We start from the raw sequence: 14,961 nt of genomic DNA on the forward strand, positions 1-14,961 counted from the left end.
TGGCTCAAAGGCAGCAATACTTTATAGGCCCGAGGATATATAACCTTATCCCAGATTCATGGAAGTGTGGTGGGATTGCCAGGCTGAGGAAGGTGTTGACTGCATTTTCAATCTATATTAGTCGGAGGGAGTCAGAGAAATTGTTGTCCAATGTTGAAAGGCGTAAGCTGATTTCAAGTTTTACTGGTAATGATTTAAGATTTAGAGATTTAGGTATTATTTAAGTGTTCATGGTATGTTTATTATTTAGTTTTAAATCTGGAAGCAAGGCACACATAATAATAAAATTGTAATATTATATTGTAAAATACATTATTTACTGCCTTAGAACGGGGAAGCTATCCTTAGTTAGGCGATTTAGATGAACCACCAGCAAAAATAAAAAAATATGTATGTATACTTTTACCACTCAATTAATCTATTGTATAAATAATTCAATGTAGATTGCTGTAATAAATATGCAAAAAATAAATAGTAAAAAACCTAAATAAATAAATAAAAATATTCAGTATTCCCACTCCACTTATATCCTACGTCACAATATTACTGTAGCATTCATTGACGGCTGTGCGTATGGGATAGGTATATAAATCGATGTTATTGTATTCATGAAAATTGTAGGTACCTATATATTGTTCAGATGTTTTTCACCTCCATCCTACATTAATTTGAAAGGCCTTCGCGCAGATCGATTCCCGCCGAGCTCACTCAACTGACGTCATTCGCTAGTGTTGCCAAGCGCTTGCAAAATCTCGCTAGATTACATATTACGTTTTAACACGTTAACGCCTTTTAAATATTCAAATATTAAAAAAATCAAACATATTTTATTTTCATATAAGGTTTGAGATCAAAAAATGTGAAGTGAAACAAAAACAAATTTATATTTTGGTGGAAAAACGTAAAAATTAAAAAAGATTGAATCATTCTTTCCAACTTCAACTTCGCCAATTTGTGGAGCCAGTAGTGAAACTGTTAAGAGATAATAATAATAATATGTAGCTACCAAAATATTATATTATATCGTCTATGTAAGTTCAATACTGTGTGTGAGCCAAAGAAATCAAAACATGTTTTTTTTCGTTTTTGGTTGAATGGGACAAACCGCATTGATTGGTGTTTTTAAATTTTGAAATTGATCAATAGACTGCTTGCATTCGTTTAAATTCAATACTGAAAATGAATCATCCCCACTAAAGACAATATCGTGTAATATCACGCAATACCGCGTATATCACTAAATCCAAACAGCGGATGAGACGTATTTGATTTGCGTAAAGGCAATACAGCGAATACATCATGCGTCACTGCTAATTTAACTACCATAATTAACTTCATATAAATGCATATGATAGTAAAAGTAGATTTTTTAATATAAATTAACAACAAAATAAACTGAACCTAATTTTTCCAATACCAGAAAAATTCCGATACAGTTAAAACATATCACCCAATCCCCATGCGTTTAAAATCAAAATTAAGGCATTTAAAAAAAAAAAAACTATTAAACCATGATTGAATTTAAAAAATAACCAATAATTAATTATCCGTTTGCCTTAAATGTAATCTTTGTATATAACAGGTAAACTAATTCAACTTCAGCATATAAAACAATTATGGCTAAATATGATATGTTGTTTGAGTTGTTTTTGTTTTCAAAGATTATTGAATAGTTATACTTTAAAGACAAAATGTAACGTGAGTGCATAATAATAAGAATACATTTTAAAACAGGTGTTTCTACTGCGTGATATATAATAAAACATGCCAAAACAAATGAATGTAGATTTTTTTAGTAAAATGTTGCTAATCCCTAACTTACTTTTGCGAGTGTGGCAACACTCTAATGTCACAGGTAAAAATAGTATTCTCGCTACAAACATAAATCGCATGGATCCGTTTCCCCGCCCGCCCCGCATTCCGTTATTCAAGTCAAAAGTGAACGGTAGTTTCTATCAGTGTTTGTGGGCTTTACGCATTTTGTGGTTAATGTTGACGTCTATTTGATTAGAATAGAGCCAATTCAGTCGTTTGTTATAATTTTATAATATTTACTCCACAATTTGTTTGTTTATCATTAACATTTTATGTATGCAATGATGGAGTTTTACCATCTGTTGCTATTATTTTCTGTTCTAACCCTTGTCTGGGCCGCCGAAACTGACAAATTTTCTTTTTTGATGCCGAATGTGACTCCAAATAGGGTAAGAATTAGAAAAACAATTGTTTATAGACATATTTTCTCTCCAGCTTGAAAAAATGCGGGATCCATATGTTAACCGAAGTGGATCCATCAATTCAGAATCTTGTTTGTTTTGTTATTATAACTTAATTCACCCGCCAATAGCTTAGTTTTTACGCTTATTTTATACTTTATTTGAACCACACGAAAAAAATATTTTAAAACTAGAAGTATGGATACAATATGGTAATAGATATTTTAAATAAGGTTCATAAAATTACATTGTTTTCTAATTAATTTGCTGGAATAATCGTTGTAAAATCTTCTCAATTTGATTAATATATTTTCGTATTGGATTCCATTAAGACAATAATGTGCTTAGTATACTTATATATTTTTTCAGTCACATTACGAACCTTTATTAAATGTATTTATTTTGTAAATTTGGATAACTTGTACCTATTTAATAATTCATAAAAAACCGATAGTATTTTCACAGTTTAAAAGGTGATTCTAGATCAGTGATTATTATGATACATATTATGCACGAAAGTATCCATATGGTTGCATTTTTATAATAGCGAGAATCAATAATTCTGTGGCCTGGGTCTAAAAAAGCCTATGTCGTAAATTACATCATGGCAGAGTAATTTTTTTAGCTATTTTGTGACGTTATAATAAGCTGTTTGAGATGTTTGAAACTATTCAATAAAAAAACACTACCACATATGTGTGCGTATATATATAATTTTTATACCTATATTTTTTCATTGGCATCAAGCCTCTACAAAATGTTGGCAAGAAAAAAAACTGACATTGGCCTTTTTAGACTCGAGACTCAGAACTATCGATCAATCAATTGATTGAAAGCTTTTCTTCAGAACACCATACAGTGCCAAGCACCGTCTTCCGTCTTCGTCTCAAAAACCGTACTTATTTCGTTCAAAGAAGTTCATTTTTATTATTTTTTTCTTACATTTTTGAGAGACTGCGCCGTACAATTAAATGCCGAATTTTTACCGCGCCTAAGATTTTTTTTAAAATCCGACCGTAGCACTGAACTTCCTCATTCCTTTTTTTCTAACTCATATACATATATTGTTCATGCGGTTCGCCAGTGTAATCATCTCCCACCCACTGTCAAAGATGTTTCTACAGTATCTCTGTTTAAATCACGCCCGAAGAAACATCTCCTTTCTCTTCCTTTATTTTTCATCTTTTCTTCTCTCTTTATTCCCTTTTCCCCATTGAAAACTATTGCTTCTTCTATTTTTTTTCTCGCAAACGTTTTGAAGCTAAAATAATTTCAATAACGAACGAAAATTATTAAATTCGTTGTTTGGAAGAAATTGTTTATTGACAATAAGCCTGCTAATGTAAAAATGAACAAAAAATTCAATAACCAAATAAAATGTACTGTGTCAGTATTATTTCTTAATTTATTGTACACGTATTTATAAAAAAATAAAAACTTTTAAAATGTATTCCTCGGCACGCGATTTCCCAGTGAGGAATACATTACTACATTAGGATGTTATACAAGCGTAATTGTGACGAGGATATTTCTCAACATTTCCTGCGCCGCGCTTATGAACGTTATCTTCATCGATACATATCTAGACGGTATAAACTAACATCTTTATCTGTAGATAAATTGTAAATTAAAGATAAATTTTATCTACAAAATAAAATTAAGTTTTCTGTATGAAAAATTGAATATGTTTACTTTTTTTTGTTAACATTTTCAATTACAGGTTACCGACGAAGATGTTTTGAATTTTCATACAAATATACACATTTTCGTACATAAATATCGATGTTACTTTATACCGTCTCGATATGTACCGATGAAGAAAGCGTTTGTAATCGGGGTTCTGGCCTTTACTTAAAATATACGGTATTATGCTCAGAGTAATAATGCGCCAAGCTATTGAGGAGCCCAAACGTAGGAAAACCATTCTATGACTATTGGGTATTAAGTTAGCTACAGTTCGCAGCAAAACAATGGGCCGTACTCAGGTTGAGAATATCCAAATGGATATTAATTTGCATTGTAAATACTTTTAAATATGTACCTATGTATTTATTACTGCAGGGTTAATCCAATTTATTTTTATATAATTCGCCTATATTTATTTTATAAAACTGAAAATACATGTGTGTGTTTTTTTTAAATTAATTTTATTCACAATATACTTATGTTACAAATTATTATGAAAATAAAACTTTGTTATCAGTGTTACACAATTTTATTCTTTTACAAGAACACAACTATAGTTTCGGGAGAGCACTCCTCCCATCGACGGGTGATATAAAACTTACATTTCTGAATGATATTTTTATCAGAATTCAAACAAAAGGTTCATAAATATGTGTTAAATAACTTATAAATAAAATATATGTACATTGTTATTATTAGAGCACACATAAGAACATGTTTATGTGCGCCCTATTTCAAGATTCAAAATAAAAAATAAAGCAATGATTATGAAATGTTTTAATGGACTGTACAATTTGATTGGAATTAATCTGAACCAAACCGAATAAATCAGAATAAAGCAAAACAAATGTCTGATAAGCAAAACGTACTGTGATTAAATTTATAATTGACATTTTACATTTATAATTAAGGCATTTTTGCGATTTAAAATATTTCGCCTTCTCGCTTTATTTTATTTTATTTATTTATTAACGGACATTTTCCACGTATACAATTTATAAGGTTTAAATATTACAATAAAAGAATAGTTTAAAACATTTAAAAAAAAAGAAAGAAGCATTGACAAACATAAGGGACATCGAGACAAGATCTGGACTATTTATTTAGTGCTCGTTTAAATCGTTGTAAACTTAAACCAAAAAAGTCCAGATCTTGTCTTGAGTTAACAATACGACAAAGACGGGTCATTGGAGAATTTAGGCCATAGTTTGTTCTATGCTGATCGATGAACAGTACTTCATTGTTTCTCAATCTACGAGTCGGAATATTGAATTTTACTTGTCCCAGTAATGATGGAACATCGATTATACCATTTAGTATGCCGAACATATATATGGAGTCAATATTAGTTCTACGTTTTTGTAGACTAGAAATATTTAACATTGACTCTATTTCAGCATAAGAATAATTATCTCTCTCTAGTCTGAGCATCCACGCTATTTTTCGAAGCAAGCTTTAAAACTGTATAATCTCAAAACTTGCTGATTTTACAGGAGAGCGTTTTAAAGGTTTAACGTGTAATATTTTTAATAATAATGACCTTTTCAACATTTAAAAGAAATGCTAGTTACATTATCTGTCTTTCGAAGTAAGATAAAATTATATATTAATTTTGTTATACAGTAGCCGAAACGTAGGTCAGAAAAATAATCGTTTTTTTTAATTTTTTTATTTATTTACAATTTTAAAAAACCCGTTAGGGTTACATTAGAAATTTAATATTGTCTAGTCATTTTATGTCTCGTCTAGTCTAGTTAGTTCAGTCATCATGTGCTTTTTCAGATTGATTTTAAATTTGTCTCCATTAAAAGTTTTCAAGTAGTAAGGTAGGTCGTTGTAGTGTTTAAGTCCATTATGTAGTATTTTTGACTGTCCTGTGTTTGTCTTTGCTTTTTCAATATGATAGTGTTTTTGTTGTCTGGTGTTATATTTATGTATGTCAGCATTTTTGACTAATATTATGTCATCGTCTTGTATGTTTCCCAGTGTTATTTTGTGCACAATTTTTAAGGTCTCAATTTTAGTCAAGTAGTTTATGTCAAACTGGTGTGTTTTTTTGTACAGTTCAGTCGTAGAGGTCAGGTAGGGTAGGTTGTATGTTAGTTTAAGAATTTTATTTTGTTGTCTTTGTATTCTTGTTATGTCTGTCTTGTTACCAGTTCCCCAGAAGGCGATCATGTAACTCAATTTACTTTTGACATAGGCTTCGTACATTTGAGTTTTGATACTTTTCTAGATAAAATGTTGCTTAATTTTTACGATTTAATTTGAACATGAATATTTAATTTATTAAATACGATTAAGTTTAAGGAAAAAATCATCTTTTTTGCAGTAAAACAATAATATTTTATAAAATATTTATTTCTTTCAGTACAGTTATGAAATTATTACACTAAATATGGATTAAATTTTACTATTAAATTAACTAAAACAAAATTGCTCAAAAAATTAGATAATTATAAAATCAAATTAAGTGGTTGATTAAATCACGTTGATCACTAAGTAACATGGCACTAAATTAGGAACTTGTTAACCAAGGTATTTCAGTCTTACTGATTATGTAATCTAAGTTGAAGATCTAGGTATAAAAGTACTATTTTTCAAACTATTTCTGACGTCAGATTTATGATAGAAATGTGACAATTTCAAATTAAAACATAAGTTTTCATAAAAAAATATCTAAAACCGTATACAATTTAGAAAAAACGTAGTTTTAATGATAAAGATCAGGACAGTAGTATTCATATTTTATCACAAAAACTGTACAATTACTTAATTATACAATTTTGAAGGGAGAATTGATTCAAACTTTGCTACACATTTGCCACATAATTTTGAGATTGTATAATACTAATGAAATAGAATGCATACCTTAGTGTCAAATTTTCGTTTTCGTATACTTTTGAAGAGGCACAATGCGTGCACTGCTCGGTCGCTTGAACGTAACTTAAAATTATATAGTAATCGCGCGATACAAGTTCTCACTTCGGCCAATTTAAAACTTAAAACTAACCAATGCGCTTTCTAGCGAGCGTTTGTTAAACTACGCTCTTTTTAAAAATTAAAGTGAAAGATACTGGTGATATCAATCGTTTCCGCATGTTAACTCAATTTCGAATATTTTTGGAAATTGTACACTTTTAATGCGAAAAGGCGATTTAAGCTTATCTTTCGCCTACTTTGGATACTTTATTTGTGATTTTATTCATAGGAAATAATACAATACAGTATGATGTACATATTTACAGGTATTAATTTAAGATTTTTTCTTAAATATAGGTTATTACGAAAAAATATATTGTGAATTATTATTCTTTATTTTTGTTTACAAGTTTAGTATTGATTGGCAGATTCTATTGATAAAGATGTTGATGTCGTAATCAGTTCTAAACTGTACCTATACCTACACCTGTCGTGTCCTTTGTGCCCCGGAAATCCTGGGCCGCAATTACATCCGCTATCTTTATCGATACATATCGAGACGGTATGCTTAACTTTTCTACTCTATCTACCTCGGTATGGTGAATTTCGATCTATCAGCATGTTGAAACGTGCTTTCATTACGTTATCTCAGACGTCATATGATTAAATTCAACTTATAGGTGGCGCTGAAACTTTACTCCGCGTTCAATGCTTAATAAAACATTAAGTATTTCTCTTTCGTATTTTAAATATTTAAAATTATTTTTTCGTATTGTGAATGATAGAGGAGCAGTGATACACGTTTAGTTTTTTATATGATTAATTTTCTGATGATTGTTGTTTCTCCGTTGGATTATAAAATTAAATCTTTAATAACCCGCGTGATCTCTTAGTTTTTCACTCGACCGTTCGTGTGTTTGTTTGACATACAATTTTCTTCTTCAAAATGTCAATGCGGATGATTATACTATGCAGTTTTGTCGGTATCCGGGCGGATGAAGAATACAGTTCTGTGTATGAAATAGAACCAGAATCCTGGACGAGTGTTTTCGGCTCGATGGCTGCTCTCAGGTAAAATTCTGAAAAAGGAAATCGAGCGAAGAAAAGTCTGCCTTGTAGTGTAGTTGTTGGCGTGTTCGCCTAACCATGCATGAGGTCCTGGTTTCGATTTCTGCGAGGGTCAATGTGAAGTATTTGTTTATATGGTGTTTTTTTTTATTTTCATTTTATGATTACATATTTATTACAGCAATTTACATTTAGTTATGAAATAAACAATAGGTTTAACGAGTAGTAAAAGTATACTTATGTATTTTTTGTTTTTTGCTCGTTAGACACGTGAACTGTCTAACTAGGGACAGCTTCCCCGTTGTAAGACAGTAATACATATTTTTAAAATTCAGTTATTTTTATCACAGATATTATGCACTTCAAAAAACATTTTTATAGTTTTCACATTTTTATAACTATTAATACTTTATATTTTACATCGCAATATTTCACTGTGCCTGGATTGGAACCTGAAACGTAAGACTGATCATCTCACCTTCCTGTAACACATGATCGAAATACACGTAATTTTCCGATGCGTTGCCCTATACACCACTAGGTGCGGATTTGGGATTTGACGATGATGCTGATGATACCATCATATTGATTAAACTGACTGGTATAAGAAGAAGTATAAAAATTTAAAAAATGTTTTCAGGCGTTGCCTAGTAGGTGATTTGGTTCAGCCGGATGAATATCGAGCATATGATAAAGGTTTAAAATCTTTAACTTCACAAAAAAAAAAACAGATGGAAGAGTTGAAGAAATGTGGATGTTTAAACATGGGCGAAATGGTGAATGTTACACAGTGTGTAAAGCGGCCACTTAAGCCAGCCAATGACAGCATATTCCCTTCTCAAAAACGTTTTCCCTCTCTGTTGCAACAATCAATTTCGATCTGATGATACAATGTCAAAATCTTAATCCTTTAATATCCGGATTTACATAAATACTATCATTCAAAATGAATGGGCCACGTCCCTACTGGCTGTTTCTTTAAAACGTGTTGGAATATAAGTTTTATAAACACACGAGATTGAAGTTCTTACTTGGTAATTCTTTATTTTATTAAACTGTTGTGATTTATCACCATTAGATTTATGTAGGAGTAAATCTCCTTTAGAATGTCTTCATTCCTCTTCTGGGACAAGTAAGCGAGGCACAGGGCGCGGTGTAGGGAAGAATACAGAGTGGAACATTAATACGAAGATGGAACAATAGATAGCGGAGAAGAACAGAGCAAACAGCGACGAAAAATAAATAAACTTTCCTAGAATTTATCTCAACGGCACTGTCACGTCCTTTTTAAATACCCGTATATATATGAGGATGTTAAATTTTCTATCCAACTTTCGTTATTCCCGTTTATCCGATATAAATTAAATTTTGTAGAATAGATAGTACAGAACTAACAAAAACTTTTCGATTTTGCGTTGAAATGAATTCGTAATGTAGTATTATTATTCTTTAGTGGGGGGTCAGTGCTACATAAGCTCCTGACATCATCGCGACCTGTGTATATCTGTTGTGACGGGTCCCCGTAAGTTGATTCTCTAGATCTTTAAAGAGCCAGGCTAATTATTGGAGAGCGAGTGCCATCTATTGCTAAATCTTCTCCAAGCCCAAGGCCCCGATTATTCCGTTTATGACCCTCTACCTAATACCCCGGCACTTTAAGAACCTCGGCCCCGATTACAATGGGAGTCGAGAGAGTTATCTTCAATGAGGAAGTTCAGTGTTTTTTTATTCGCCAATAAACCATTAAACCAAGCCAAAAACTAAAAATAAAATATTTATGTATCGCATTATCAGCGCTATGATTTTTTAAAGATTCGTATTTCTGGAATTACTCCGCGTGTGACATCTCAGGTTCTCTTCAGCTTCTTCTCGCTCAGTTCTTTCGATTGGTTCGTTGACGGTAGGTAAACCGGAAATCTTCCACGACTCTCTTATCATTGGTTGATTCATATGAACTAGTGACGTCGTTGAAAGTAGATCGTTTTTATTAAAATATTTTCAAATATTATTTTCCTATATTTTCAGGAAACTTTGAAGTATAATTTAATGCTCTTATTTTTACCGCGCGTAAGAAAACATTTTTTGTATCCAATTTCCCGTAGGGCTAAAGTTTCTTATTAAAGCGCACTAAGTACAACCTTGTAGCCATAATTAGCCTTTTAGGAATCTATATCTTTACTGGAATTTCCCTGTTCATCTTCTTAATGTAGCTAATTCCTCCTCAAAGGCCCCTTTACTTAATGGCAAGGCTAGTGGGTAATTTACTTAAAGAATCTTCCATTAAAACTTGCCATTCGCTTAGAAAGACTTAATGAACATCGTTTATCATCTTCAAGAAAATTGAATGGTAGACAATTAAATACTAAATTCCTTCACCAAAAACATACTTTTCGATTTCTAATAATATCATTTCAGAAGCACCCGTTGAGAACTAATCCATTGGCATTTTTATTTCTTCTTCGTCTTCTCCGTTAAAATCGGCTGATCAATTATCGACTAGAGGGTGATTCCTGAGACGCTAAGTTCCAGCTGTCCTTCCATCTCTATGGTGGTCTTCCGGGCAGACGGCGACCAGCTGTAATTTCGTGTGCCACGGTATAGGGGGTTCTGAAGCTGTCCATTCTATCGACGTGATTTCTCCAGAATCTTCTCCTTGTTCTGCTCCACCGTACTATCTCTTGGGTATCGCAAATCCTTCTAATTTCTTGATTCCGGATTCCGCCCCTTGGGGTTTTTCCTGTAATTGCATTTAGTACTGTCATATCTGACGTTCTGAGCAGATTTTTTCCTTTTACCGTATCTGCTCTCATTTCTACTGCATACGTCATGATTGGTCTGACACACGCTTTGGATATCCGGACCTTGCTTTCAATCCGCATCTGTTAATTGTGCCATGCGATATTTCTTAAGCATCCAGAAGTTCTGAGTATATTTCAGCACCTAAATATTTAAGAGCCATGACCCGATCCACTGTCTTATCATCTATCATCAGTTAGGATCTTTAAGAGTGTTTAGATGTGTTAATTGTTTCTCTTTATATTTGAGATATTTTTAAATTTTAATTTCTATTGAGAATTATCATCTTCTCCAATGATGTATGAAAATTAAATAGACACGCATAGAATTAAGGATAGTCCAGAAACCGCATACGAGCATTAAACAGAAGGTGACTAAACTACTCATAAATAAGTAGTTTTACGTTTGGACCCATTAGTTTCTTTGTAGACGTCGCTCAGTACGCAACTCCTGATTTGAATTCAATCATGCCGTTTTGTGTCCTTTTAAAGTGTAGAAATACTGCTAGGATCTTAAAGAAACTGTATGGGATCACATTTCATGTGTAATTAGCAAATTAATGTGTAAGTAGCAAATACATTACTTAAAAGTTGAATTATTTTTCCATCTGTTAGATTGCCGGAGAAAACAAAATAACCATTTCGTTAGTGTTGCCAGGGTAGTATTTTTTTTACCGTACTTTGCTCATCTAATGAGAGAACTAATGAAAATTGGACCTCGGATTACACAACTCTGTGGTGGACATTTGACCGACATTATATTTATAACATCAAATATTATTTAACATGATATAAAAATATCCGTTTTATGCTAAATAAAATTTGTTTTTAATTAAATAATTTAAAAGTTCATTAATTCAATATAAAAATACTTTTATTATATGACCCTTTACTTATCTACTCTGTTGTGTCAATCAATATTTCCCCGTGCACAATAAAATTTTAGAAAATTAACAGATTGCTTTTTTTTTTAACCTGACATTTGTGTTATGATTATATTTTTTCCCATCGTGCGACATTACGCGGCGAAATCACAAATGCGTGCTGCGAAAGAAAGAAGGGCATAGTGGGGGGATTATTGGTTATTGGACACAGTCCGATGTATTCAAATATGATTCTACGCTCCTTCTGGACTATTCTTAATTCTATGTAGACACGTTACTAGCGTAAACAAAATGGCATTTCAAAACAATTAGGTAGTTACTTCCCGTGTCTTCATTCTCTAACGTCGCGATCAGACGTGATGCTACGAAGAATAATGCCGCCGTGTATGATGAGAAAAATTGTAGAAGTTTTGATGTTTATTTTTTAGAAATTTGTCAATTTTTTATATTGACTGATGTTATGAAAACTTGAATGCTTTTTTTTATTTCAGTGTGTTTTATTATTTTATTTAAAATAACATGCACATTACAAACTAATATTCCAGACGCACATATTATAAAAAGAAAAAAATACATAAATAGACTTTCGTCAAAGTAGTAGGAGGATCCTGCTCCGGAAAACCCTTTCGTATATATGGAACAGATCAACATCCAGAGTGATGATGAACAGGCATAACCGTCAGCAGGTTGGTCCTGTATATTGGAATATGAAACAATCTATCCTGACGCTGTCTTAGGTAATTATCAGGAACAAACAAACCGATGATCATCATAATCTTAGTATCGTCCATACCGCACAACAATCGATAAAAATGTGTAGACAAATACACATTCCTTCTAGTCTCTAAACTGTTGTAGCCAAGCATACCCTGAAGAAACTCGGTCGGCTAGAGCCAAGGGTGATACCCGCACTCTCTCGTGTAGAGATATCTCAGTGTTATTTTAGTGTTAAAAAAAAGTGCATAGTAGAAACTTTAGAGGTGAACGTAATCTATAAAAACAAAAAAAAAAAAAATACAACTTAATCACACATCACGATAGGTACATAGTTAGAGAGTCTAAAACGTGTTCGGTTGAATCGGGTTGTGGTCCCGTGGCTAGTGTTGCGGACTCACGGATCCGAGGTTCGAAGTTCGAACCCCACTCTATTCCCATTTTCTAGTGAGTTAGTGAGAGAACTCTTTGAAAATTGCCCCAAAATCGAAATATTCGAGATTTTCGAAATATTTACATTTTCAAATCATTTCATCTCAGGACCGCGAATAGATCCATTTTATAAAAAAAAACTTGTAGGTAATCTTAGGATGGAAAATATTTGTTTTATTATGTGTGTTTTCCGATTAATAAATATTATACTTACCTTATAAGTAAAAATCAGATCAAAGATTTCACAGATGGTGATAGGTCACAATGAGGAAGTTCGATGCTTTTTTTTGCTAATAGACTATCAAACTAAGCTAAATTGTTTATTTTTACGTATCGTATTATTATCGCTATGATTTTTTTTTAAAGTTTTGTAATTTTGAAATTATTCCCCCCGTGACGTCACGAGTTTCGTCGGCGTGTTGTGCTGACATTCAAAAGTAGAATCCCGTAGCGTCAAAATACACTAAAATTTGAAAAAAGTAGGTACCCGGAAACCGAAAATGTATCACAACACATAGCAACACTGTAATTGATTGGTTGACTCACAAGAACCTGTGACGAAAATCAAAGTAGTTCATTTTTTATTGAAAGCATTTTTTTCATACATTTTCGAGAAATATCGCCGTACAAATCAATGACCTAATTTTTACCGCGCCAATTAAGAAAACCTTTTTTTATATACAATATCCCTCAGCGTTGACCTTCCTATTCTGTCTATGATGTCACGTATACAAAATAGCATTTTATTTTATTGTTCTATTACTAAAAAAGTTTAAAGAAAGAAGAGGAACATCTTGGTACTTGGTAACATATTTATTCATGTGTATTTTGTCCCAGAAGGCACCGTCTGCTACTTGATAGGTTCCTTTCTGAATGTATGCAAGCCTTAGTACTGCGCACGACGTAAAACTATTTAATTTTGCAATCCTCGGCAGACAATTTATTCTTGGACTTCGGCGTGTTACGACAGGAAGTGTAACGAATGGAGTGTTTTCCTTCTAAGTTATGTGGACTTGATATTTTTTGCCGTAAAATGACCTTTTTTATGTGCCTGTGGTCCTGACCCTTTAAAAGGTCTCTCCTTAATTCTTTTCTTGGTCCTAGGTCAGATAGAAAATGTGTGTAGGTGTATATTTTTTTCAATTATTCACGTTGTGTTTTCTTCATCAAAAATTCCTAGTATTGAGTGGAAAAATTTTAATAGAGAAATATCGCATACTACGAATACCGATAAAAATACATATATGAAATGGATTTAGAAAAATTAATTGTATTTTCAAAATCAATATGGATATTAGGAAGAAATTTTTTCATACACAACTTTAAAAAAGAAATTATAAAAAAAATGTCTCTAGAAAACCGCGACATGTTTGGCATTGATAATGAGGAACTTCAGCCCTACGGGAAATTGGATATAAGAAATGCGCGGGGTAAAAATGAAAGCATTTAATTGTACGGCAAAGTTTCTTACAAATGTTCGAAATTTTTTTTGAATATTTTAATAAAAACGCAGTACTTTGAATGACGCCACTGATTCATATGAATCAACCTATGATATGAGAGCTATGGAAGATTTGCGGTCTGCTTGCCGTTTCTGGATCAATGGGAAGAACTGAATGACAATAAGCCCTATTATGCATATATATTGTATATGTATATAAAATGTCAAATAAATAAATAAAAAATTACCTTACTTTCTTATTAAAGGAATTAGGAGTTAATGCTATTTCCCATGTAATAGAGGATGAAAATTTTGATTTCAACAAAGTAAGTAATAACTCAATTTCACCATATTAAGAGTGACCGTAGTTTCAGCATAAAGATTTATTTTAGTTACTTCTTTAATTAGATAAAAAAGATTATGAGACGTACACGTCTTTTCGCCAGGACTCTAATTACACTAACACGAAAATTCCACTATACACCTAAACCATAGATCAGAAAAATGTAAAACCAACGTGCTATTAAACGCCGACACATATCAGATTCTAACAACATGTGTCCTAACGGCACTTTGGTTTTATATTTTTGTGCAACTATTATGGTGAAGGTGCATAGTGGGATTTGCATGTTCGTGTTATTAATGCCCTGAAGAAGAAAATACACTATTTTCTGATAACCGAAGGATTGTATTTGTTTTGAGTGTTAGGAAAGTGTTAGGTACGTCAATACACCAGATTCGCACTTATGCCATCATCACGAATCATGTTTGCGGTACTAACATCTCACTTATCTTCCTACCCA

The 14,961-nt window shown here is 32.2% G+C and overlaps 1 protein-coding gene across 1 annotated transcript in view; it reads left to right on the top strand.

The window, feature by feature from the left end:
* Positions 1 to 1,906: 1,906 nt before the first annotated feature.
* Positions 1,907 to 14,961, top strand: part of Phm (Peptidylglycine-alpha-hydroxylating monooxygenase) — a 41,788-nt gene continuing 28,733 nt past the window's right edge. The window contains exon 1 of the mRNA XM_088240601.1: positions 1,907 to 2,204. Within this exon, the coding sequence (XP_088096727.1) occupies positions 2,088 to 2,204 (117 nt within the window). The 5' untranslated portion in view covers positions 1,907 to 2,087. The remainder of the gene's footprint in view (positions 2,205 to 14,961) is intronic.

This window comes from Micrasema longulum, unplaced genomic scaffold, assembly GCF_059751315.1.
Source record: "Micrasema longulum isolate JH-2025_06_02 unplaced genomic scaffold, ASM5975131v1 h1tg002521l, whole genome shotgun sequence".
Classification (NCBI taxonomy): Eukaryota; Metazoa; Arthropoda; class Insecta; order Trichoptera; family Brachycentridae; genus Micrasema; species Micrasema longulum.